Genomic DNA, 26,390 nt, shown 5'->3' with positions numbered 1-26,390 from the left:
ACAACTTGGGGCCGTCCTAGAGTTCACGCAGAGAAGAGTGTTTATGACTCTGAGCTCCTTTAAAAAAGTCTGTAAAGGCTATATTCACACTGCTGTCATGCCTTATCGCAGGTCTTTATAGGTTATGACTACTGCCAAAACAATAACGTTTTCCTTTATCCCATGAACTCGGTTTTACTTACAAAAACGAGGGTGTGTGTGTGTGTGTTTTTTTTCCCCTTGCAATTAGAAATCTCATCAGCCTCACTGAATGAGAAAGTCAGCAGGAAAAGATCGCTGTTGCTGATCTTGGTTTTGGCTGGACTGATTCGGCTCCTGTGGGCAGCTGAGAAAGGAAAGGCCTTTGCTGATGCTTGCTGGGTCTATATTAGAAATCACTCCTCCCTAGAGCAGCCAGGTATGGGGCGGGTGTGATAAGAACCAGGAGCAAGATGCCAGGTTTATTTACAGCCGAGGCACTTAATTAGGTACAATTTATTACTTTTTGAAAGTGCCTGAAAACTGCATATCCGCTCAGTGGTTTGATTCCAGTTCCTTAAACAGACTGAGAGGGGGCAGGAAGGGCAGCAGCACCTTTGGTGTGATTCGCATGTGACTCACGTTGGTAAATTGTCCACACAGTTAAGACTGAGGAATAATCTGTGGACACACAGAGTAGAGTGCTGTTTATGTATTCATTTGAATGCAAAAGTCCGCCTTTGCTTTGAGGAAGAATGATCTGTGCTATATATTATATGTAATTATGACTAATGTATCTGATTTTAGAATCTCTTAAAAATAACAGTGTATACAAATTTGAGTTGGGGAATGAGGAAAATTTGATCCTTTAGTGTTTTCTTGGGGGTGTAGGCACAAGGAGAGAAGAGTGGAGGAGGGTGGGCACTTGCTCCCCCTCCCCCAGTCCCCTAAGGGAGAGAGAAGTACTGCCGGGAGCAGAGCCCCTGGGGGCGTGGGTGGTGGTGGCGTTAATCAGGCTGAAAGTCAGGCTCCACACCCCGGAGGGGCGCTAGGACCCAGGCACCCTCTGGCCTCGGACGTGCCTCAGGACTGAAGGCGCAAAGAGGCTCAGGCTCTCAGCCAGAGTCCGTTGGATCGGATCTACAGACCCTTCACGTGGTCACCAGGACTGGGGTGCGGGGTGCCGGGTCCAGCAGCCTGTGCCCTCTGAGCCCGGCGCCCAGAAGCCGCCTGCTGCCGGCATGGACCATCCTCGCTGCCGGCCAAGCACCCGCCAGGTGAGCGCCCCTTGCGGGGTCCGTGTGTCCAGGGGCCGTCCCATTCCACCTGGGCACCTGGGCGCCCGGGGGCCGAGCTGGGTTGAACACGCAGTGGGCACAGGCGCAAACCTAGAGCCGTCCCTTGGCCCCCTTTCAGGCACCCCACGCTGAGAAGGGGTTCTTTCTTGTTTCCACCAGTCTCTGGGTATCCCAGTGCCCAACTCCGTTCTTCCTTTCCGGGAGGGAAACACCTCGAGTGTCTGGTGTAATCATCAGGCTTAAAATTATGAATAAAATAATCGCCCACTACCAGTCGCCCTTCGCTTCTGGACGGCGCTGCGCAGAAAGCAGCCGCGCTTTCCTGGGCACTAGCCCAGCTATTGCGAGGTCGGGCCAGCTCCGCTGGCTCCTGTTGCTCTGGAGTTCCCACGCTTTCTGCGCGGTGGTGCCTCTGCTTTCCTCTTTGTGCTACCAGTGGCTGCGTAGCTGCCTCGCGTCCGTCCGTAAGCCCCAGACCTGAACGAGGAGGGGGTGTTCTGGCACGTGAAGCCTCACTGCCCTCACTTCAGCGCTCTCTGGCAACTTCGTGATGGGGGAACCCGCTTTCGCCCCGCTCAGCTGCCGAGACAGCGCTTGTTGGGCAGACAGACCTAGCGTGAGGTTCAAACTACCCGCCGCCTGTGGGGGAGATGGGACAAGAATACAAAGAAGGGTCTCGTGCCGCGGGTCGCTGAAAGTTGCCAAGTAGAATGGTCTGCGAAGCGGGGAGGGGCGCTTTGTCCAAGGGGGGAGCTGCACAGGCGGCTGACATTCTAAAGTTGGGGGGCACTCTCCTGTGTGGCAGTGTCAACTGCAGTGCCCTTAGTTACCAGGATCAAGTAGATGTGATCCCCTGGATTGTTGCGGGAGGTGAGGCTTGCACCAGCCTTTTTCAGAGCCTTGGCTAGGGGACCTCGGTCTTCAGTAGGCTTCTCTGCATGCCCTCCAGAGTACCCATGCCCATCCTTTCCGCTTCTAATTCAATCCCACACCACTTTACCGGCTCCACGTTGCCAATCACAGAAGAATGTCGCTGACGAGTTGCTGTGGGCGACCTGCAAGACCACCACACGACAGCAGTAGGTGTCCGCCTGCCCCTGCAGCCTTAGCAGGCCGCTACCAGGTCAGGGCGCTGGGGGGCGTGCCTGCTCTGACAGTAACAAGCTCGCGTGGGAACCTGAAGTTAAACACGTAGCGCTAACCCGGTATAGAGACTTCCTCTAAACTGTGTGTTGGGAGACAATCAAGAAAAATATTTGCACAGGTTCCGTGGGGGATAGGTGAGGGGCAGAGGACTCTCCGTCTAGGATTTTGTAATCTGAGGGCTGGCACTACAAGTTCTACTTGACTGCCCTAGCGACCTTGCATGAGCTATTTTAACCTAGTTCGGTTTTCCAAGAAGCAAAAACGGAAGGACGATAATTTGCCAGCATTGGGAAGCCAGTTCCAGCCCTAATTATACCACTGACCAGCTGTGAAACTTTGGGCAAGCCACATAACCTGTCTGGGCCTCAGCTGCCACAAAAGGTTCAAAAAGAACCCTTAATTCTGGGGTCTACTGTGGCAGTAATTTGCCAAGCTTAGAAAGTCTACCAGTGCTCACTAGTTCTTTGTAGTCTAGATTGTACTGGTTCCACACAGCACCCATGGACTGGAAAGATACTGGAGCAGAACTGCAGGTGAATTGAATTTTAATTCCAATCTGTTTATAGAGCTACCCAAATGTTTCAGGCTTAATGTCTGTGGAAATAAGCCTGGCTGGTTTAGTTAATACTTAGAATGCACTGCAAAGGACCTCAGACAGAAAGTCTGGTTTAGCCCTGGCTGGTGTGTCTCAGTGGATTGAGTGCAGGGTTGCTGGTTCAATTCCCATTCAGGGCACATGCCTGGGTTGTGGGTCAGGTCCCCAGTTGGGGGCGTGAGAGGCAACCACACATTGATGTTTCTCTCCTCTCTTTCTCCCTCCCTTCCCTTCTCTCTAAAAGTTAAATATTAAATAATTATAATCTTTTTAAAAAAGAAAAGTCCTTTAAAAAAGTTGATTTAAGTTAGAGTGTGATTTCATAAAAGATTCTTTCTGTGCATTTGAAAGACCCTTCTCATAACCATTCCAGAAATGAGTAGAGGAGAAGCCCCAAACTGATCCCTCAGTACCAGAGGGCTGAGTGCTGCAGATATCACGGAGGCACCTGGGAATGGCTCTGTTAATATTAACTTCTCTGAAAAGCAGCTTCTTGGTTTGGTAATGAAATCATAAGATTATCTTTGGGATCTACATTAAATATGGCAATGCCTAATATTGCTGGAGTTTATTGGGGTAAGCACTCCTTTAAAAAGCATTGCCTTTTAATTTCATTTCAGGAAGGGAAATAAGAAGGATGATTTGTTATGTTTTCTTACTAGATAATGTGTTAAAAGAGGTTTTTTTAAAAGCAGGAGTAAGTACAACACGAACTACAGAAGTCCTTGTTTCTTCAGGTCCCAGAGATGAATGGCATCATCACTACGTGATGGTGAACGTCTGTGAGGCACTGCGTGCCAGGGGGCTTTCTACACACCTTTGTTGTACATAGTCTTGTGTAACCTCATTAGCACCTTCTGAAGGAAGTACTATTATTTTTCCAGTTTTCCAGGCGAGAGAACTGATGTCCTTGCCTGAGATCACACAGCTGGTAGGCGGTAGAGTTGGACAAGCAACTTGGGTTTATTTATGATGATCCAAGCATTAGGCAAGAGGGAGGAGGTGGGGTGGGCAAAAGGTGCCTACTAAGCATCAATGCGTAGAGGTTAATAAGTCTTTTATGAGTGGTGATTTTCTTTTCATTTTATATTTTATCCTTTCTTGATTTTTTCAATATGATTTAGTTATCATTCCATGTGAGCAAAGAGACTGACCTCTTTCTTTTTAACACTATGGATTTGAGTGCAGATGGATGAACTGTAATTTATTTAACCAATTCTCCATGAATGAGCATTTGGAATATGTCTAAATTTTCACAATCATATATATAGTGCTGGTGTAGTGAATCTTCTTATTTACATACTTATATACACCTGTTCAGATAGTCCCGGTGGGTCAATTCTTTAGGGTGGAATTGCTACGTCCTCTTTAAGAGATACTGCCAACTTACAAAAGACTTAAATATAAGTCGTAACACCATAAAAGTCCTCGAGGAAAACATTGGCAGGAAAATCTCAGACATTCCATACAGCAACATCCTCACAGACATGTCCCCTAAAGCAAGGGACATAAAGGAAAGAATAAACAAATGGGACCTCATCAAAATAAAAAGCTTCTGCATGGCTAAAGAAAACAGCACCAAATTACAAAGAGAACCAACAGTATGGGAAAACATATTTGCTAATGATACCTCAGACAAGGGCCTGATCTCCAAAATATATAAAGAACTCACATGACTCCACTCCAGGAAGACAAACAACCCAATTAAAAAATGGGCAAAGGACTTGAACAGACACTTCTCCAAGGAAGACATACAGAGGACCCAGAGACATATGAAAAGATGCTCAACATCACTAGCCATCAGAGAGATGCAAATTAAAACCACAATGAGGTACCATCTCACACCAGTCAGAGTGGCCAACATAAACAAAGTCACAAACAAATGTTGGAGAGGATGCAGAGAAAAGGGAACCCTAGTGCACTGTTGGTGGGAGTGCAGACTGGTGAGGCCACTGTGGAAAACAGTATGGAATTTCCTCAGAAAACTAAAAATGGAACTGCCCTTTGACCCAGCAATTCTGCTGCTGGGATTATACCCTAAGAACCCTGAAACACCAATCCAAAAGAACCTATGCACCCCAATGTTCATAGCAGCACAATTTAGAATAGCCAAGTACTGGAAGCAACCTAAGTGCCTATCAGCAAATGAGTGGATCCAAAAACTATGGTATATTTACACAATGGAATTCTATGCAGCAGAGAGAAAGAAGGAGTTATATCCTTTGCAACAGCATGGATGGAACTGGAGAGCATTATGCTAAGTGAAATAAGCCAGGTGGTGAGGGACAAATACCATATGATCTCACATTTAACTGGAACTTAATCAACAAAAGAAAAAAGCAAACAAAATATAACCAGCGACATTGAAGTTAAGAACAATCTAACAATGGTCAGGGGGGAGTGGGGAGGGGACAGTGAGGAGAGGGGATTACAGGAACTACTATAAAGGACACATGGACAAAATCAAGGGGGAGGGTGGAGGTGGGAGAGGGAGGGGGGTTTGGCTGGGGTGGGGTGGAGGGATGGGGAGAAAAGGCACACAACTGTAATTGAATAACAATAAAAAATTAAAATTATAAAAAATCAAGAAATAAATGCATAAATAAGTGGAACAGCAAAAAAAGAGAGAGAGAGAGAGAGAGAGAGAGAGAGAGAGAGAGATACTGCCAACTTGCCTTCAGAAAAAGAAATGTAATTTATGGTTTGAGCTCTTGTTCTCCCACTAACATGCTTTGGGCTTTTGGTAAAACAGAGAATCTGAAGGTATCATCTGTGTCACCTGTGTATCAGGTGTATCATCTGTAAACAAGAGGCGGTAGGACTTGTTGGCTGCCAATGCATTTTGTGGAAATATGTACAACCAGAGGTTGAACAAATGAAATTTTTCATATTTGGCCTTTTTTTTTAACCTAAATAGAAATTTAATGTGCTTTCACCTACTGGCATATGAACTTCTGAAATATCTGTTTTTTGGTACCCCGATATTTTTGAGGTAGATGTGTGTGAGAGATGATGAGGCAAGGCTAGGCTGCAGTTACACATTAGCCCTGAAACCTCAGTGGCTTAAAAGAATGCTTGTCTCTCATTCACATCATGTGCCCAAAGTAGGTTAGTAGGATTCCCAGCCCCACACAATCACATTGGGAGTCAGACTGACAGGCATACTGCCATCTCGTAACCGCACTATCTAGAAGGTGTAGTTTCCACGGTCCCGGGGCAGGGAAGGAGAGGGACTGGAAATTAACACCTCCTCTGCAACGCCTCAGTCAGAAATGAAGCATATTTCTCTTGTTTACAGTCCTTTGGTCACAGCCAGTTACATGAATCTCACTCTGATGCATGGAAACTGGGAAACGTTTCCTGCGTCTAGAAGAGAAAATGGTATGGTGAGTACACAGGACTTGTATGAGTCTGCCAGGGATGCCGCGACAAAGCACCACAGACCGGTGGCTCATACCACAGAAATTCACCTCCCCACAGTCCTGGAGCCTGCAAGTCCGTGATCAAGTTGTCGGCAGGGTTGACTTCTTTTCAGAACCTCTCTCCTTGGCTTGTAGGTGGCCATTGTAGGGGAGGAAAAAGAATTTTTCCTCAACTCTCCTAGGTTCTTGGCTGAGGTCCTCCTGTAATAAAACACAGATTCACAGAAGAAAAACATTTTTAATTATATACGGTAGCCTCACAAAGATACAAAAAGACTCAAAACGCAGCCAGACGATTGGGGCGTGTGTGTGTGTGTGTGTGTGTGTGTGTGTAAAATATCCTGAGCTAAGATCTGAGGCTTCAAGTGGCAGAGTGGGGAGGGGGGAAGGTGGAAGTGCAAATGTTTGCTCAACAAAGATTGCCCTGACATGCACATAAATCTCTCAGATAAATAAGTGATTTCTGGTAATAGCTTTCTTCCTCATACAGGCCCCCTTTCTGATGTAGCTTTTCCTTGCAAAAGTGTAACTTCTACTCTGCTTTCTGAGTTTCTCCTGTGTGTAGTGTTTTTTGGTTTTTTTCCCAAATGATCTGATCAAAATAATCCTCATGCCGAAGAGGCATTTTTGAGGGTGGCACATTCTGCTGCGCTTTGCTGTCTCCTCCCCCTGCCTTCTCAAGTCTCCGCTCTGCGTGTCTGTGTCCTAATCTCTTTGCATAAAGGTCCCAGTCCTATTGGAATAGGACCCACCCTCAGGAACTTAGTTAATGTTAATTACGTCCTTTAAGACTCTATCTCCAAACACAGTTACCTTCCAAAGTACTAGGGGCTAGGACTTCAATCTGTGAATTTGGGGGTCTATTCAGCTTATAACACATTGCCACTCAGGTATAGTCATACCATTTTTATTTGAGGCCAATTTGTTTCTGAAGCCACGTTGTGGAGTCATCTCCCTTTTCACACCACATCCCCCACCATTGACTAATAAAAGTGTTATTTTCTGAGTTCTCTGGTTGTTATTTAAAGGGGCCCAATGTCACTACTTACATCAAGCAACCTTTTATTAATGGCATTGAATCTTACGTGAGACGGGGTGACTGTAGGTGAGAGGTGGTTGTGGTGGTGAAGAGCTCGCACTCTGAAACAGACTGTCTGGGTTCTAATCCCAGCTCCACTACTGACCAGTGTCAATTTAAGATCACCCAGCCCCATAGAGGATGCTAATAAGAGTTTATTTGAGCCAAATTGATGATATGGCTGGCTGGAGAGCAAGATCGCAAGTGCTCCAGAGAATAACAGTTTGCAGTTTCTTTTATGCATTTGAAATTAAGAAGAGAAAGTAAGGAAGATTACATGGAGGTGCAAGGTAGGGATTAGGTTACAGGATAGTTAACAGGATGATGGACTCTCCTGAGGGTGGTCACGGTTTATTTCTAAGGGAAGTTAACCTAGATGTGTAGAAACAATGGACAGGGCTTGCTTAGAGCAAAGATAAACCTTTTACTAACAAGTTATGTGTCTAGGGCATGACATCCCTCCATGACCTGCCCAGTTAGGAATTTATGATCAGATCACCCTGTGAGGTTGCTTCCCATAGAATCTTTTATTTATTTATTTATTTATTTAGTTAGTTAGTTAGTCTACACCAGCAATGTGTCCTCATCTGTAGTCTGGGAGGAGTAATACCTCACAGGGTTATTGTCATAATTAATGAGATAATGTAGGTAAAGTGCTTGGTATACACTAGGGGGTCAAATCGGTGGCTCACGGAGCCCTTCAGGCCCAATGTCAGAAGCTCACAGAGCCCTTTACGCCCAATGTCATTGCCCCATGTTCCAGGGGCACAGAGCACCCAGGGGCTTTGTGACTTGAGCTGCCAGGGCTTCCTGTGCATGGCTGGGAGGGATATGTGCCTTGTATGATAGTAATTACATGACCATTTTAAACTCCAACAGCTTACACACATTAAAGTCATAGGTTCACAATAAGATTTGAGAGCGGAAAAGAAATACAAGAGGTTCTCCCTTTAAATAGTCCCTTAATATTATCATCCACACTTCAGTTGAGGCAACGAGGGTTGGCAGTTAAAATGATTGATAAAAGCAGCACTTCGGTTTTTACTGAGATGTACCCTTTCCCACTGTAGTGATCCCGGAATCAGGGTGTGTTTTGCAGTCAATGGCCTGGAACCTTTCCCATTAACCTGCCTGGGAAGATGACCTTGCTCTGTGCCTGGGGTGGATTATCTGTCTTGATTATTGTGAAAGTCTATATTCCTGGGACTGCACCCAGACTGGGAGAGCTTGGAGTTGTCCTGTGGCCTTGACTTGCAGACCTGGAGCAATATCAAGGCCAGTAGGAAACAGAGGCAATGGTGTTCCTGGGACAGGCGAACCATACCCCTCATCCCCAGCAGCTGTGCATCCCCCAAACGGTGGAGGGAAGCAAGGACTCTGCATCATGGGAAATTGCTGGGTCGTCCTATGAGACAGCAGATACTATGCATACTCTATCTCCTGCCCTGTTTCCTACTCTAAAGCTGAGTGAAGTGCTAGATCGAACACAAGTGTGTCTTGGGACTTGGTTACCAGTCTGAGTCTGTGATCACTACCGCTGGTGGGGCAGCATCTCACAAACTGCTCTTGGCCAGGCGGTGGTTGTGATGTGCTTGTCGTTGCCTGTGAGTGTGTCCACTCAGTTTTAGCTTTTAACGTTTTCAACAAATCCCATTTTTTCAATCGGGGTAAGTGCATTGTTGTTAGTACATGGGTTGAGTTTAATTGCTGATTAAGATGACTTCAAAAGGTTACACTGTGATTGGGCACTGAAACAAAACATTGTTTGCATGGTTACACAGAATCAAGGAAATAGACCATGGGGTATATGAATTTGATATTGATAAAGCAAATATTTGTCATTTGTATTTGCAATTTCAGTTTTGTTTTGTCTTTTTGCAAAGTTACCTATTACATATCAAATAACTAAACTGAAGGCAGGAGCAATGATCTAATTCCTCAGTATATGTGAAAAAAAGTCAAAGCTGTGAAGCACTACTGGGGCCAATTCTTATAGCTCATAGGATTGTCCTTAGGCCATTATATCATAGTTTAATGGGCAACATTTTTTATTCTTAGTGGTACTTAAAGTGATGATGTTTTGTATGATCAATGGCATCTTAGATTTGATGCTATTTGGCAAAAGTTGTGAAGAGAGGACTGGAACCTAGCTCTCCTGCCTCTCAAGCAGTCTACTTTCCCCTGCATACACCAAGGTCCACATCTTCTCACCCAGATGTTGTCTGACCCCAGTTTCCAGATTGGTTGCAGACCGCACAGGCCTTTGTATCTGCTGTGAAGACTCTTGAGTCAGATGGAGTCTGACTAAAGTTGTGGGAGCATCACCCTGGCTGCTGTATTGAGAATAACTTGAGGCAAGCCAAGGTGAAGCAATGGTCAAAATAAATGCTCACCTCCCTCTGGAAGCCTTTCCTTATAACCAGGATTAGAGTCACCCTAAGATAGTTTGCAAGGAGGCAGGTGGCTCATAGTTTGTTAGCTGAAGGATATTGCTCTAGATAAATGAACCGTAATTTGTGCAGAGATGAGAACCAGTGGAACCACTGGGTGCAGAGGCTTATCTGATAAATGGGATGATAGAGTGAGAAGCCCGTGATCCATAGTTTTGGTGCCAGTGCCAAGTGAGGCTCAACCAGAAGCTAAGAGAAAGCAATTCTTTCACTAATATCTGATCTGACACACAACTGGGGTGGACAGGGGTACTCCTGTGACCTTCCTTTCCCTTGGCCCTAACAACGTCTGTCTGGTTTCAATGACTGCTTTTATGGCTCCAAAAACTGTGTTGCCATTATCACTTTGGGTCTCACATGGGAACCAACTGATTGTCATCAAGGCCTCTTCAGAATTAAAACAACTGCTGGTTTCTAAATACATATTCTAGAACCTCAATTGGCTAAAGATTAAAATAGGCCCATGAATAATATGATTAGTAAGGAATGATGAGTTTATTATTTTCTTGTGCTCAGGCATGAAATGTGTCATGGTAAAATTCATTCCACAGCTTCTGCTATCAGAGCAGAAGGAAATTGTGCTGTATTTGCTAGACTTGTTTAAACCACTACCAATGAACCAGATTTCTTCAAGCAGGTCATAACCGGAGATGAATCCTGGGTCTACGGCTATGATCCAGAAACGAAGGCCCTGTCATATCTTGTATCTCTTGTGTCTTTTTCAATAAATATCTCTATTTTTTATAGTACACGGCTGGATGCTTTCTGGACAGACCTTGTATACCTAGGAGTAGAATTGCTAAGCCATGTGGAAACTCTTTGGTTAACTTTTTGAGGAACTGCCAAACTGTTTTCCATAGCAATTTCACCATTTACGTTCCCACCTGCGACAATGTATAAGGGTTCCAGTTTATCCACATCATTGCTAACATTTTGGATTTTCCTTTAATCTTTTTTAAGTTATAGTTATCCTAGTGGACGTGAAGTTACATCTCACTGTGGTTTTGCATTGCCTTTCCCCAATATACTTGTCGATCACTTGTATGTTTTCTTTGGGGCAAAGTCTATTCAAATTCCTTGCCCCTTCTTAAAGCTGGCTGTCTTTTTGTAATTGAATTATAAGAGGTTTTATTTTTTTTGTAAGAGTTCTTTATGTATTCCAGATAGTCAACCCTTATCCGATATATGATTTTTAAATATTTTCTTTCATTCTCTGGGCTATCTTTTCACTCTCGTTAGTGTCCTTTGATGTCCAAAAGTTTTTGATTTGGATGAAGTCCAGTTTATCTATTTTTCTTTTGCTGCTTGTGCTTTCAGTGTCATATTTGAGAAACCATTGCCAAATCAAAGGTCATGAAGATTTGCCCCTATGTTTTCTTCTAAGAGCTTTATAACTGTAGCTTTTAATTTTAAGTCTTTGGCCCATTTTTAGTTTTCATATGTGATGTGTGAGGAGAGTCCAACTTCATTTTTTTGCAAATTGATTGACTTTTGAATGTGAAACTAGGGACTTCCAGCCAAAATGCAGGTGTAGGCAGACACACTTTGCCTCCTCACGCAACCAGAAGAATGACAACAACAAATTTAAAAACAAAAAATAACCAGAACTGCCAGAAAATTGATATATGGAAGTCTGACAACCAAGGATTTAAAGAAACATTCATTCAGACTGGTAGGAGGGCAGAGATGGGCAGCCAGGGTGGAGAAGACACGTGGCAAGGTATGGACTGGGTGATCCCACATTTGCTTGTGGATAAGCCAGGAGGAAGAGCTGGAGATCGAGGTGGACCACGAAACCCTGGGTTCCAGCACTGGAAAAGAAAACCTCAAAATCTGTGGCTGTGAAGGCCTGTAGGGGTTGTGGCAGCAGGAGAAACTCCCAGCCTCACAGGAGAGTTCGCTGGAGAGACCCACAGGGTCCTATAATTGACCAACCCACCCACCTGGGCTCAATTTGCTATTGGGTAGCAGAGGAAGTGACTGAAAGCCGGCAGAGAGCTGAACAAGCAGCATTGTTCCCTCTTGGGCCACTCCCACACATATAGCACCACTATGCAGCCACGTGGGTTGCCCTGCCTGGTGAATACCTAAGGCTCTGACCCTTAAATGTAACAGGTGTGCCAAGACAAAAAAATATAGCCCAAATGAAAGAACAGATCAAAGCTCCAAAAATAGAACTAAGCAATTAAGAGATAGCCAACCTATCAGATGCAGAGTTCAAAATACTGGTAATCAGGATGCTCACAGAAATGGTTGAGTATGGTTGCAAAATAGAGGAAAAAAGTAAAGGCTATGAAAAGTGAAATAAAGGAAATTGTACAGGAAACCAACAGTGAAGGGAAGGAAACTGGGACTCAAATCAATGATTTGGAGCAGAAGGAAGAAGTAAACATTCAACTAGAACAGAATGAAGAAACAAGAATTGAAAAAAATGAGGAGAGGCTTAGGAACCTCCAGGACAACTTTAAACATTCCAACATCCGAATTATAGGGGTACCAGAAGGAGAAGAGGAACAGCAAGAAGTGGAAAACTTATTTGAAAAAATAATGAAGGAGAACTTCCCTAATCTGGAAAAGGAAATAGACTTCCAGGAAGTCCAGGAAGCTCAGAGAGTCCCAAGGAAGTTGGATCCAAGGAAGCACACATCAAGGCACATCATAATTACATTACTCAAGATGAAAGATAAGGAGAGAATCTTGAAAGCAGCAAGAGAAAAGGAGACAGTTACCTACAAAGCAGCACCCATAAGGCTATCAGCTGATTTTTCAAAAGAAACTTTACAGGCAAGAAGGGGCTGGAAAGTATTCCAAGCATGAAAGGCAAGGACCTACATCCAAGGAGACTCTATCCAGCAAAGCTTTCATTTAGAATGGAAGGGCAGACAAAGTGCTTCCCAGATAAGGTCAAGTTAAAGGAGTTCATCATCACCAAGCCCTGATTATATGAAATGTTAAAGGGAATCAGCTAAGAAAAAGAAGATTAAAAATATGACCCATAAAATGACAACAAACTCACAACTATCAACAACTGAACCTAAAAAAACTAAACAATTAGAACAGGAACAGAATAACAGAAATAGAGATCACATAGAGGATTATCAGCAGGGTAGGGGAGGGGGGAGAATGGGGGAAAAGGAACAGAGAGTAAGTAGCAGAAATGGTAGGTACAAAATAGACCTACCACCTACCAGTGGGAGGTTAAGAATAGTATAGGAAATGGAGAAGCCAAAGTAGTTATATGTATGACCCAAGCATATGAACTAAGGGCGGGGTGGGAAGGGTGGGACGGTGGGACGGTGGGATAGTGGCATGGTGGGAGGGCAGGTGCAGGGCAGAGGGGAATAAAGGGGAGAAAAAAATGTGATAACTGTAATAGCATAATCAATAAAATATACTTTACAAAAAAGAATGTGAAACTAACCTTGAATTCCTGGGATAAACACCATAAACACCACTTGGTCATGGTGTACTTTTAAAAATATATATATATAGTGCATGATTTGATTAGCTAAACTTTGTTAAGAATTTTTGCATCCATATTCTGAGGTAATTTTATTGCAATTTTATTTATAATATCTTTTTTTGGTATCTGGGTAAATCTGGCCTGATTCCATGTATTGTGAAGGGTTTCCTATTGCTCAATTTTGTGAAAATGTTTGTGTAAGGTTGGTATTATTTCTTCCTTATGAGTTTTATAGATTTAACCAGAGAATTTTTCTGAGACTGGAGTTCTCTTTGTGAGCAGGTTTTGAATACAAATCCAGTTTCTTTAGTAAATATGGGAAAATTCACATTTTAAAATAGTTTTTGAGTGAATTTTGGTACTTTGGGTATTTTTAGCAATATACTCTTTTTATGTAAATTGTTAATTTATTTACATAAATTTGTTTGTATTATTCCTTTCTTACCCTTTTAATACCCATAGGGTCCTGATGTCAGTAACTGCTGTCTGCTATCCTTTTTTATTGCCCAGTTTTGCTAGCAGTTTATCAATTTTTATTGACCTTTTAGAAAATCAGTTTTTGGATTTATAGAGTTTGTCTGTTGTTTAACTATCTCCTACTTATTAATTTTGTGATTATATTTTTATTATATCCATTCTTTTTAGTTTGGATTTGATTTGCTCTTTTTTTAACTTTTAGACTTAACTGGAATGTTAGATCACTGGATTTGGACCCTTCTTCTGTTTCAATAAAAGCTTTTAAAACTATAAAATTCTCCTTAACTGTCACTTTACCTGCAACTCAAAGTCTGATTTCTTTTCATTTTTATTCAGTTCACATATTTTCTAATTTTCCTGTGTTTCTTGACTGATGAGTTAGTTTTTCAGAACCCTTTGTTTAATTTTCAAATATTTGTGGATTTTCCAGATGTATTTGTTATTTTCTACTTTAAATTCACCGTGGTTAGAGAATATTCTTTGCATAATATCAGTGGATTAACCTGTGGTATATCTTGGTGAATGTTACATGTGCCCATGGAAAAAATGTGCATTCTAGAACTTCCAGTCAAGATGGCAGCATAGGTAAACATGACTTGCCTCCTTGACAACCATATCAAAATTACAACTAAAATATAAAACAACCATCACTCAGAAACATCAGACATTGAGCTGAGTGGAAGTCTGACAACTACTTACAAAGTAGTTGTCATTAAGTCCTCAGCTCCCATGACACTTGCTAATTGGCCCCACGCCTGGTACTAGCAGCAGCCAACCTAGATTCACAGCTTGGCTTCACCAGCCCAGGGTTCCAGTGCCAGGAAGGTAAGTGCCCATAATTTCTGGCTGCAAAAACCAGTGGGGATTGAGCAAGTGGAAGAAACTTCTGGAGTACCAAGAAATTCCCGTTAAAGAACACACACATGAATTTACTCAGCCTCACTCCCTCTGAGCTCCAGACTCGGGGAGCAGCTTGAAGGGCACCAGTGGCATACAGGGAAGAACTGAAGTGTCTGGCATCAAAGTTGGAGCTAGGGGACAGTTTTCTACCACACAGAAAAGCAAGCAGATTGCCCCACAGAGCCAGTAGTTGGGCGTCATAGCTTTATCAACCTGGCTAACACTGTCTGCCCTGCCCTGAAGATCCCCTGATTCCATACCACCCAACTTACAGGCCCACCCAAGCTGTTAACTATGACTTTTCTATATGAATGGCTGGTCTTGGCTCATGCTTAACAACTTTGCGCATCCTCTCAAACAAGCAACAGCTGGACTCATTAAGTTCCCAGCTCCCCTAACACTTGCTAATTGGCCCCAGGCCTGGTACTGGCAGCAGCCAGCCTGGATTCACAGCTTGGCTTCACCTGGGCATCTCCACACCTAGCAAAAGTAGCAGCCATCTCAAATTGCTTTAGAGCTCATACAGGGTGGTTCAGGGCAGAACACAGGTGGGGACTAACCTTGGCCGGCACCACCCAGGAAACCCCAGAGCCTGCCCACCCAGTGGACAGCTACAGACCACGCCCTATCCCTGCACAGCTGATCCTCTACAGAGGGTGGAGGTTGGTGGTCGGTGGTCACAGCCAGTTCTTACAGCTGACTGGCCTGAGTAAATCTCTCCCATTGATCTGCCAACAGCAATCAAGGCTCAACTATAAGAGGAGGGCTCAACTACTCAGCCCACATGAAAGGCACACCTGAAATACCAGGCTTGGGTGATAGGGGAGGCTGTGCCACTGGACTCGATGGGACACCTACTACATTAGGCCACACTAACAAGACAGGGAGTCATAGCAGCTCTATCTAATACATAGAAACAAACACAGGGAGGCTGCCAAAATGAGGAGACAAGGCAACATGGCCCAAATGAAAGAATAGATCAAAACTCCAGAAAAAGAACTAAACAAAATGGAGATAAGCAATCTATCAGATGCAAAGTACAAAACACTGGTTTTAAGGATGCTCAGGGAACTTAGGACTGTAGCAACATAAAAAGATCCAGTCAGAAATGATGGATACACTAATTGAAATAAAGAACAATTTATAGGGGAACAACAGTAAGAATGGATGAAGCTGAGAATCAGATCAATGATTTGGAACATAAAGAAGCAAAAAAAACAAGCAATCAGAACAAGAAGAAAAAAGAATGAAGGTAGTGTAAACAGCCTCTGGGACAACTTCAAGAAGTCCAACATTCGCATCATAGGGGTGCCAGAAGGAGAAAAGAAAGAGCAAGAAATTGGAAATCTATTTGAAAAAATAATGAAAGAAAACTTCCCTAATTTGGTGAAGGAAATAGACATGCAAGTCCAGGAAGCACAGAGAGTTCCAAACAAGATGGATGCAAAGAGGCCCACTTGAAAACACATCATAATTATAATGCCAAAGGTTAAAGATAAAGAGAGAATCTGGAAAGCAGCAAGAGAAAAGCAGTGAGTTACCTACAAGGGAGTTCCCATAAGACTGTCAGCTGATTTCTCAAAAGAAACATTGTAGGCCAGAAGGGACTGGCGAGAAATATTGAAAGTCATGAAAAGTATGGACCTACAGCCAAGATTGCTCTACCCTGCAAAGTTATTTAGAATTGAAGGGCAGATAAAGTACTTCCCAGAGAAGAAAAAACTAAAGGAGTTCACCATCACCAAACCATTATTACATGAAATGTTAAAGGGACTTATGTAAGAAAAAGAAGATCAAAACTATGAACAATAAAATGTCAATAAATACATATCTATCTACAATTGAATCTAAAAAACAAATTAAGCAAACAAGAAGAATAGAGTCAGAATCATGGAGATTGTTTTGATGGTTGCCAGGTGAGAGGAGGGAGAGGGTGAATGGGTGAAGAGTTCAGGGGAAGTACAAATAGATAGTTACAGAATAGTCACGGGTATGTAAAGTACAGTATAGGAAGTGGAGTAGCCAATGATCTTACATGCAGGACCCATTGACATGAGCAATGATGTGGTGATTGCCTAAGGGAATGGGGGGTGCTGGTTGGAGGGAGGCACAGGGGGAAAATTGGGACAACTGTAATAGAATAATCAATAAAATAAAAAATGAAATTAATAATTGTGCATTCTGCTGTTATTACACAGTGGGTTCTAAATATAAATTACTCCAATTTGGTTAATGGTATTTTTCAAGCGTTTTATATACTTAGTGACCCTGTGTTTGTTGTATCAATTGCTGCAAGAGGAAGTTTCCAAGTATAATTGTGGATTTGTCTATTGCATCTTTCAGTTTTATCAGTTTTTGCTTCATATATATTGAAGCTTTGCTATTGAGGGCATTCATTTTGGGTCATATCTTCTAGGTGAATTGACACTTTTATCATGATAGACTGTCCCTTGTTATTCTTGACTATATCTTGTTCTAAAATCTACTTTCTCTGATATCAATATAGCTACCTAGCTTTCTTATATTCAGTGTTTACAATATATATATACATACTTTTACAATACATACTTTTTAATTTATCACAGTGTACTTTTTTCACAGTGTACTTTCAAATAATATTATATATAGTATATAATGTAAGAATCTTATAATATACTTCCATGTACTCCCTCCTGATCTTTGTAATGTATTGAGGTGTATTCTATGCACACCATAATACATTATAAGTATTTTTGCTATAGTGTTAATTATCTTTTAAAGCAATTAAAGAAAAAGTATATATACTTATCCTCATATTTGCCATTTTAATGCTTTTTATACATTTGTGTGTCTTCAAGTTTCTAAGGGATATCACCTTCCTTCTACTTGAAGAACTTTTAAGACTTTTCTTATAATGTACAATTGCTGGTGATGAATTCTCTCCATTACTGCTTGTCTGCAAAAGTTTTTACTTACCTTCATTTTCGGAATGATATTTTTCTCCACATTAGTTGACAGTTTCTTCATTCAACACTTTAAAGATATCTCTCCACTTTCTTCTAGATTTCATGGTTTCTAATGAGAAGTTTGTCATTCTTATCTTTATTTCTCTGTATTTATTATGTTCTTTTTCTCTAGATCCTTTTAAGATACTCTTTTTTTAAGCTTTTAAATGTACGTCTGGAGGAGTCTTTTTCCAACCAGTCTTTAACCTTATTACTAAGGCATGACTCACTGGGTTCTCTGCAGATAGAGAACTTTCTGCAATTTAGTGTTTAAAATGTCTTATAAATGTATAGACCTTTTGGCTGGTCTCCATCTTTCACGAAAGTGTTAAGGAAGAAAAGAAAATCTTAATACCAAGTGATTGGCAAGGACTCTCCAGTGGGGCTGGTGAGAACTTGGATGGCTCCCAGTTTGGTGTGAGCTCTGTGAATTGTTCAGCTGCCCAGTCACTTTCTTGCTGGTCTGTGGAATTTCACCCTATTCATGCATGTCTTAGTATTTAGCCAATTTTCAAGTGCGCCTCAATGTTCCTTGTATATATAGTCTCCTCTTTCTGAAACTCTGCTCCATAAATTCCAGCCACATAGGTCTCTCCAAACCTTGATTTCTGTTACTTTCAGTCAGCCATACCACTGGACTCTGTCTGGGATTCCCACCTTGCTCCTGGTGTGGATGTGCCTCCAGGGTGAAGTTGAGGTAATGCCGTATCCCTCCTCTTTCCCTTCTCTGAGGGGTGACAGTCCTGAGAACCTATTGTCCGGTGTCTGAAAATAGTTGTTCCATATATTTGATCTGCTTTTCTAGTCATTCATGGAAGGAGGGTAAACTTGGTCCCTGTTTTGTCGTCATAGCCAGAAATGAGTCTATGCTACATATATTTATTTATGATGCTATACATAAGGTTGCCATCTTAAAATGCAGTTTTATTTGAAGATGTACTGTGAGATGTTTTGTGTTCTTTTTCTTCATTCTTCTTCCATGGTAAAAAATAAACTGTGGATATTGCAAAGTGATTTGGAAGAACTGCACTACATCATTTATGTTTATTATTGCAGAATTGTCTGTGTTCCCACAGTGGTTCCTGTGCCTAATCTCCATTCCCACACACCCGCTCCAAATGGGGCTCACATGACTTTTCCATACAGTAATCAGCCTCCAAAACGGCTTTCAGACCTTTCCCAGGGTAATTTCTAAGCCCTCATGGCTGGAGATCTGTTGTAAGAACAACAGCCCTTCAAGTCTTCCTTCCTATAGATGTGGCATCTCTAACTCATTAGTGTATGTTTTGTACTCACTTGTGCATGCAGGACAAACAGAATATATTAAAAGTGCAGTTAAGGTAGAAATTCATGCTATCTCAATTGTAATGAACTGTGAATTTCTTAGAGAACTTTCTGCAATTTAGCGTTTAAAATGTCTTATAAATGTGTAGACCTTATGGCTGGTCTCCATCTTTCACAACAGTGTTAAGGAAGGAAAATCTTAAATCCTGGTTTAATTCCTTAACAACAAGACACAGTTCTCATAATACATTCTCCCTAACATGCCATTTTCATTTTTAAGTCTGGGGAACTTTTTTTTTCCTTTAAAGGTGATGTTTAGGTTGGGGATTTAAAAAGCTCTCATTAAGAAGAATCTGTATCTTATCTTTTAGTCTCAGCTAGAAATGCCTTAAACATATATGTTTATTAATATATACATTTATATATTTACATATATTTCTTTTTTAACATTTTCTATTGTTCAAGTAGTTTTCTGCCTTTTTCCCCCACCCCTCCCCCCCACCCCAGCCCTCCCCACCCCCTCCCCTGTTTCTACCCCCGCTTGTTATTGTCCATGTGTCCTTTATAATTGTTCCTGCATATTTCTATATAAATATATGCATATCTTTAGGGTCTATGTAGGATTTTTATGACCTGTAAGTGTTTGACAACTCCATGATCAGGGGAAAGCCAGTAATTCCTTAGCCATGATAGGTGGGAATTCAGGTTAATGGTGAACAGAAAGATTTTCTGTTCAAAGGGTAAAAGAAGGGAGGCATACAGAGATACCTAATATACACTGAGATTTTATACAGACATAAAACATATAAAGTACAAGACTTAGTAGCCACCTCCTAAATGGTAGCCATTATTATTATCGATATTCAGCCAGTGTTCTGAAAATTATTTTATTTGCTTTTTGTACTTAGTGGATTGAATTCATATAGTCTTTTTCCTCTCAATCCTCAGGACACTGCTTCCTAGAACTTTATTTATTGTTCATAAAAATTAAGGGACTTTTACTTTTTCAGGCTTGAATACTATGTATTAAGAAAAATAAAAAAATCAAGTACTCTGCCTGCTGGAAATCTATAGTCCTGCCGGTGTGTGTTTATTTGAACATTAAATTTACTTCTATAACTCCCTCCACCCCTCCCCCTCAATTCCCATGTTTCAGAAAGGGCGAAGACTCCTGAGAACCTGTTCTTAGAAGTCCCTGAAATCCATAGCTTTACAATTCTTCTAAGTTGCCAGATGATAGTGTTTTGTGATATTCCTCTGTATGATACCTTCAGGTTTAAGCACAAATTGAAGTACTATACTTCAGAAAAGAAAACATCACGGGTGAAAATTTTGTTTCTTTGGTCCTTGTTTTTGCTTTGCAATATCTTGCTTTTTGTGTGACACTGGTTTTCAGGGTTTGACCTGAGATCAGTGGCATCAGCATCTTTTGGGAACTAGTTAGAAATGGGAATTCTCAGGCCCTGTAATCTGTGCTTTAGGCAATGCTGATGTGTGCTAAAGTTTCACAGCTGCTGGTGTGGAACACCCTGGAAAGTCTCCTACATCGAACTTAATTTATTACAAGCCACATCATATGACGTATGAAGAAGCAATCAGTCATGCCCCCAGCTACTGTTGCCTTGGAGATGTCTCATGGTGTACCACGGGAAGTGCCATGCTACTGAGCAAATGTCAGACTCTGGGAAGGAAGAAACTTTCTGCCAAAAGCCTTCTAGAACACCTTCTTCCACACCTCCAGTAGCCAAAGGCAGAGGATTAAGACATCAGAACCACAGAAGGTGCTAATGCAGGGCCCTCAGGCTTAGCTGCAGCACTGAGGCACCTTTTAGCTAGTTAAGAAGTAAAATCCCAAGGCTCAAAAGCTGCTCTTGAAAGAGTAGTACCAAAAGACCAGATTTAGCTATCTGCACATGAAGCAAGAAACTCATCCTTTGTAGACCAGGCTGCAGAGAAGCACAAGGAAGTCTTGGCAGGTGGACTGCTTAGCCACACTGGGAAAGGGGGACCAGGTGCTGCTCAGTGTGCAGGATCCAGGAGCTGACGTAGGACCCCCTTGCAGTGTTGGCCGTGTGACCTTTTTCCTTGAGTGCTCCTGGAGAGAGAGGGAGAGGGCTCTGCTGTTTCTTCCTCTTATTATAATGACACCCGCCATGTTGGGTTAGGGACTCACCCTTATGACCTTATTTAAACTTAATCACCTCCTTAAAGGTCCTGTTTCCACATACAGTCACATTGGGGGTTAGGGCCTCAACATATGAATTTATGGCAGTGGGGGGAACACAATTCAGTCCATAACAGTCCTTGTTATCCCAGTCCTGGGTCATTGTAGCTCTTTCCTAACCCTCACTCCTGACGACCTTCACCAGTCCTTCTTGACTATGCAACCAGATTTATCTAAGTAAAATAGCACTTGTAAGGTACAGTCTTACTGAAAATCTTCAGCCATTCCCAATGACTAGAATTTCACCACACTCCTTAGTCTGGCATTTGGTCAGTTCCCTGGCCATGGCCTACCTCATCAACCAAAATAATGCCATTCTCTTCCCCCACACCACACGCCTTTGGAGTAACGCACTTCATTGTCCTTCAAGCACTCACCGTGTGTTCCCGACTCTAGGCCTAAGCTCCCACTAGTCTCTCTGGAATGTCCTCTTTTCTTATCTGAATACTGCCCTTTCTTCTTAGTGCCGCACTCCATTTCCCCAGTGACACCTTCGCCATCACTTCCACCCACAGCGATCTTTCTCTCTAGGCTTGGATTAATTTTCAAAGAAAGTGTTAACACACTTCCATGTATGTGTGTCTGTCTGTGTCCCTGGGGGAACTGCCTGAGAGCCAGTACTGGGTTTTACTTTTTTGTGTCCTTACAGTGCCTGGCACAGGGGTGGGCATTCAAGCAGTGTTCTAATTGTGTGGGTGGGAGGATGGCTGGAAGAAAAAGAATGATACTTCTTTGATAAGGTTTTCTGAGAATCTTAAATGTCCATAACCCTACCCAAGTCTCCTTCTATGTCATCAACAAAGTTTGGTCCCTATGTGACCTTCACCCCTACCAGAGAATTTTATTGTTTGTTTGTTCTTCCAGCCCCCCATAATATTCTAAACTCCATAGACATGAGACTTTTATGTCTTGCCCCCTGTGCCTAGTTAGTATATGATACATGGTTCTACTCAGTAAATACTCGCTGAGCAAATGAATGAATGGGTGGCTTCAGCATCATGTACTGCAATGACATCCTTTGGAGCGGTGGTATGCCCAGCAGAGTGCACGTGCAGCAGAAGAGGGCCTGCTCAGAAACCTGAGCCTCTTTTTTGTTTTTTTATCACCCATGAGGCATTTAGGAAATGTCATACTAATTTAGAAATAAATGTATTTTGCTTTATGTATTATATATCTTAAGTCAAGTTGGTGTGAATTAATGACTTGTACCCTGGCTTAATCTACCTCAAACCTCAAAGTACGTATTCATAAACAAGAGTATTCATGCAGCCAAGCAGTCTACTCCTTTTTAAGGCCAATGTTTAATTATTTGATGAACACAAATTTTATTTCCACGACAATGGATTTGTTTTCTAAATCTAGATTTTCACATGGAGAGTTATCTTAGGGGTGGTAGAATCTACATGACTTCCACAACATACAGGAGAAGTTTCGGTCTCTTCCACCTCCTGTCTTTCTTCCCCTTTTAATTCTTTTATTCTTGCCTCAGAAGACATGTCTCGTTATCTCACCTGCTCGCTGTCTTTGAGATAGATGCACCAGTGCCTTTGCTCATGCTGTTTCCCTCACCTAAAAAGTCCTCCTGGGCAAAATCAAGCTGACATGCCCCGCCTCCTCCAGCAAGCCTTCCCAAACTGTCACAACCACCCTAAAGAAGTGGCAGTACCACTCATTTCTGTTCTTGTGCTTTGACACTCATGTATCGTGTGCCCTTGTCTCTCGTGTGCAAGTCCCATCTCCCCGATTGCTCTATAAGCACCTTTGGAGTGGGACTGTGCTTTGTGTTTTGTTTGTGTATTCGTCCATGCTTAAAACTCTTGTGAAATGTATTTATAAGATTTTTGGAAATGAATGTTCCACTTCCACAGCCTGATTATTTGGGTCCAGGAGAATGCTGAAGGCAAGCAGCAAGGATATTCTGTAGTTCCTCCCAGGGTGGGTCTACTCCCTCCCTGTGGTGTTCTTGTCAATAGGAAGAACAGAGTACTTTTGTATTACATGGATTCAGGGTCCAGTGCTCAGTGGGTTCCATGTTTTATGACATTGACCCAAGGAAGTCATATGTTGGCTGAATCTCTTCCTACTTCTTCTGTTTGCATATTCTGCAATGGGCATGAGAAAGCTGTCCTGTGAGCCACATTCTCTCCTAAATGTCATTTGGTCTATGGCAAAAGGTCCAAGAGGTGGCACAACTAGAGTAAAAAATACAACGCATTTTTACTCTCTTAAAACAGCTGTACCACACTTCGAATGTTTCACCACCGAAGTGGCTCCCTGTGTCTTTGTTTGTTCTTGCTTTCTTTTGCCCTTGTGCTTTGTGTCTCTGTAGGTCTGGTTCTGTAAGTATTTCCTCTGTAAATGTGTGTGCATTTAATCTCTCTGTCTCTGTCTCCGTCTATCTGTGATATTCTTTCCCATCTTTAACTTTTTTTCTCTTCCATCTTCTATCTGAAGGAAATAAAATCAGTGGAAGTCCATAAAAGGAAATGTATTTAGCTAAAAATTTTCTGAGGAGAGATTAGGAAACATTATGCTTATTCATTTACACCATTTTTGTATTCGCTGAAAGAATTTTTCAGAAAAATAAATCTGTTGACCTTCACTTCCTTATCTACATCACTCTACATCCACTTGTGAACTTCAACAGATATGCATTTTCCATAGTTGTAATCAATCTACACATACTACATGTATATATTTTTAACCTAACATTATTTCATCTGTACTCATTTAAATAGTAGTATTTTGAAATGTTAGGATAGTTTGTTGAGCCATTTCCTAAGTGTTTGATGTTTGGTTATCTCTAGTTTCATTATTGTAAATAGCATTGCTACAAACATCTTTGCATAAATTATTCTCTTATAATGTAGGCTTCTTCTGATGTATATTACTAAAAGGATTGTCAGAAGGATTGTCAAAAGCACTGACTGACTTTAGAAACTAAAACGACAAAACTCTACTCAATAAAAGGAAAGAAAATCCAAACACCTTCAAGTTTGAATTGTGGCATTTAAGAGAAGACAAAGGCCAAAGAGGAAAGAAAAAATGAGGAAAAAGTCATTTCATTTATTCAACAAATATTGAGCACCTACTATATGCCAGGCACTATTCTAGGAATTTGGGATCCATCAGTCAATAAAAAACCAAAAAATTCCTGCTCTGACTGGTGTGGCTCAGTTGGTTGGGTGTGGTCCCGCAAACTGAGAGGTCACCAGTTCAATTCCCGGTCAGGGCACTTGCTTAGGTTGTGGGTGCAATGTCCGGCAGGGAGCATACAGAAGGCGGCCAAGTGATGTTTCTCTCTAACATTGGTGTTTCTCTCTCTCTCTTTCTTCCTCTCTTCCCCTCTCTTGCTCTAAAGGAAAAAAAATTCTGCTCTTCTAGAGCCTATATTCTAATGGGAGAAGATAGACAAGAAACATAAAAATAAATGCACCAATTATGTAATAAGTGGGAGGGTGATAAGTGCTATGGAAAAAGAAAAATAGACCAGACTCAGGGGAATCAGAAGTGGTGGAGGGACAATGGAGGCATGTAAGTTGCAATTTAAACAGGAGGTATTGAGTAGAGACTTACGGGAAGTGAGGGACTTAGCCATTCAGTTTTTGATGGAACAGTGCGCGTAACAGGAAGAGGGAAATGCTCCTGGCTAATAACATTAGGTGTCCTGGAGAAACAGCAAGGAGTCATGTGGCTGGAGCAGAAAGGGTGAGATGGTGAGGGAGAAGAGGGCTCAGAAGGGTTGGCAGAGGCCATGTCAGGTAGGGCTTTAGAGGTTCCTGTAAGAACTTCAACTCTTGTGCTAGTTCACAAGGGAGGCTGCAGAAAGGCTACACTGGACCCACCCTCTTTGGAAAGGTAGATGCTGGACCTCTCCTTGATCCCTGCATCCAAGTCTCTGGGATGGGACCAGGGAACCATTGTATTTCAGACAAATTCTTTAGGGTGACTTTGCTGAATAATTTAATGAAAGAAAAAAAATTCCATAGCATCTCCCAATGTTGGTGTTTTAAAGACTTTGCAGATTATCTAGGAAATGGAGTTGCAGAGGTTCAGTGACTTGCCTGAGGTTATACAGCTGTAAGAGGCAGAGCTAGCTTTCAGATTCACCCCTCTCACTTTGAGTTCAATGAACCTTCCACTGTACCCGGCTACCTAATAGACTGTCTCATTTCACTTATCAGGTGGTTAGATTTCCAATAATCTCCACCATTAGGAATGTAGTTTGAATCCAGAAGCTCTGTAAGGTTGATTGGTTGATTAAATGTTTGGTTATCTAAAGATTAACCAGAAAGCTGCTATTGTTTTAACCTCTATGGTTATGAATCATTCAAAACGTATTAATTGCATATTCTGCTTCTTTAGAGAAATGCTGGAAGAGTCATACCATCTTAGAATGAGAAGGGACCTTAATTGTTCAGAGTCTTGCAGTGTCTCTCTGGGTCATGATTCTGAAATAAGCTCTTTTTGATATTAGTACAAAACATATAAGCCATTCGGCTAACCCTGGACCTATCTGAGGTTTAGTTTTTAACAAAATTTCTGATTTACTTTACTTTCTTTTGATTTGTTCCTTGGACATTGATTATAACTATTTTTTCCAATTAATTCAATTTTTAAATAAGATTTGTTTTTCCTGGCCTTATTCTGTAACTGGAGCCTAAATTTTATCTGCAGTGTCTAAGCCCGTGGACTGCTGTTATCCTGGAATTCACTGAAATTGTGATGTGGGAACTGGTCCAGAAATCACTTACACAAGCAAGAACTCAGGCCTCAGAGCTACAGTACAGGATGATTTCAGCGAAACCATCTCTGGTCCATTTGCACACTTCTACATGTTTCAGTGACTAGATCTGGGCCAGCAGTGGGGACAGGCGACACATTCCCACTGCAAACACTTGGTGGAGATTATAGGGCTACATTATGTTTTTCCTTTCACTAAGCCAGAATTGGCAGTGGAAGCAGTGGAGTGACTGAGGAAGGTATTGAAACTATTGACTCCTCAGGGACTGGGAGGAAAAACGTATACCTAACTCATTTCCCTCATTCTGCCGCCTATTTCCGCAGAAGAGTTGCATGCATTGAAAGGCACTGGTGCCAGTATGAAATGT

The 26,390-nt window shown here is 42.0% G+C and overlaps 1 protein-coding gene across 5 annotated transcripts in view; it reads left to right on the top strand.

Moving 5' to 3' along the window:
* PDE8B (phosphodiesterase 8B) overlaps positions 1 to 26,390 on the top strand; it is a 300,637-nt gene that overhangs the window by 68,378 nt on the left and 205,869 nt on the right. For 2 of the 5 annotated variants that reach the window (XM_053912407.2, XM_045197874.2), the window contains exon 1: positions 1,034 to 1,235. The exons of 1 other annotated variant lie outside the window; for it this stretch is intronic. In XM_053912407.2, the coding sequence (XP_053768382.1) occupies positions 1,200 to 1,235 (36 nt within the window). In that variant the 5' untranslated portion in view covers positions 1,034 to 1,199. Of the gene's footprint in view, positions 1 to 1,033; positions 1,236 to 6,336; positions 6,379 to 26,390 lie in introns of those variants that run through there. 2 more of the 5 variants (XM_045197873.3, XM_045197872.3) reach the window with 2 other exon arrangements.

The sequence above is a fragment of the Desmodus rotundus genome, chromosome 1 (assembly GCF_022682495.2).
Source record: "Desmodus rotundus isolate HL8 chromosome 1, HLdesRot8A.1, whole genome shotgun sequence".
Classification (NCBI taxonomy): Eukaryota; Metazoa; Chordata; class Mammalia; order Chiroptera; family Phyllostomidae; genus Desmodus; species Desmodus rotundus.
Note: the sequence above shows the minus strand (reverse complement) of the source record. Positions and strands in the feature narration are given on the sequence as shown.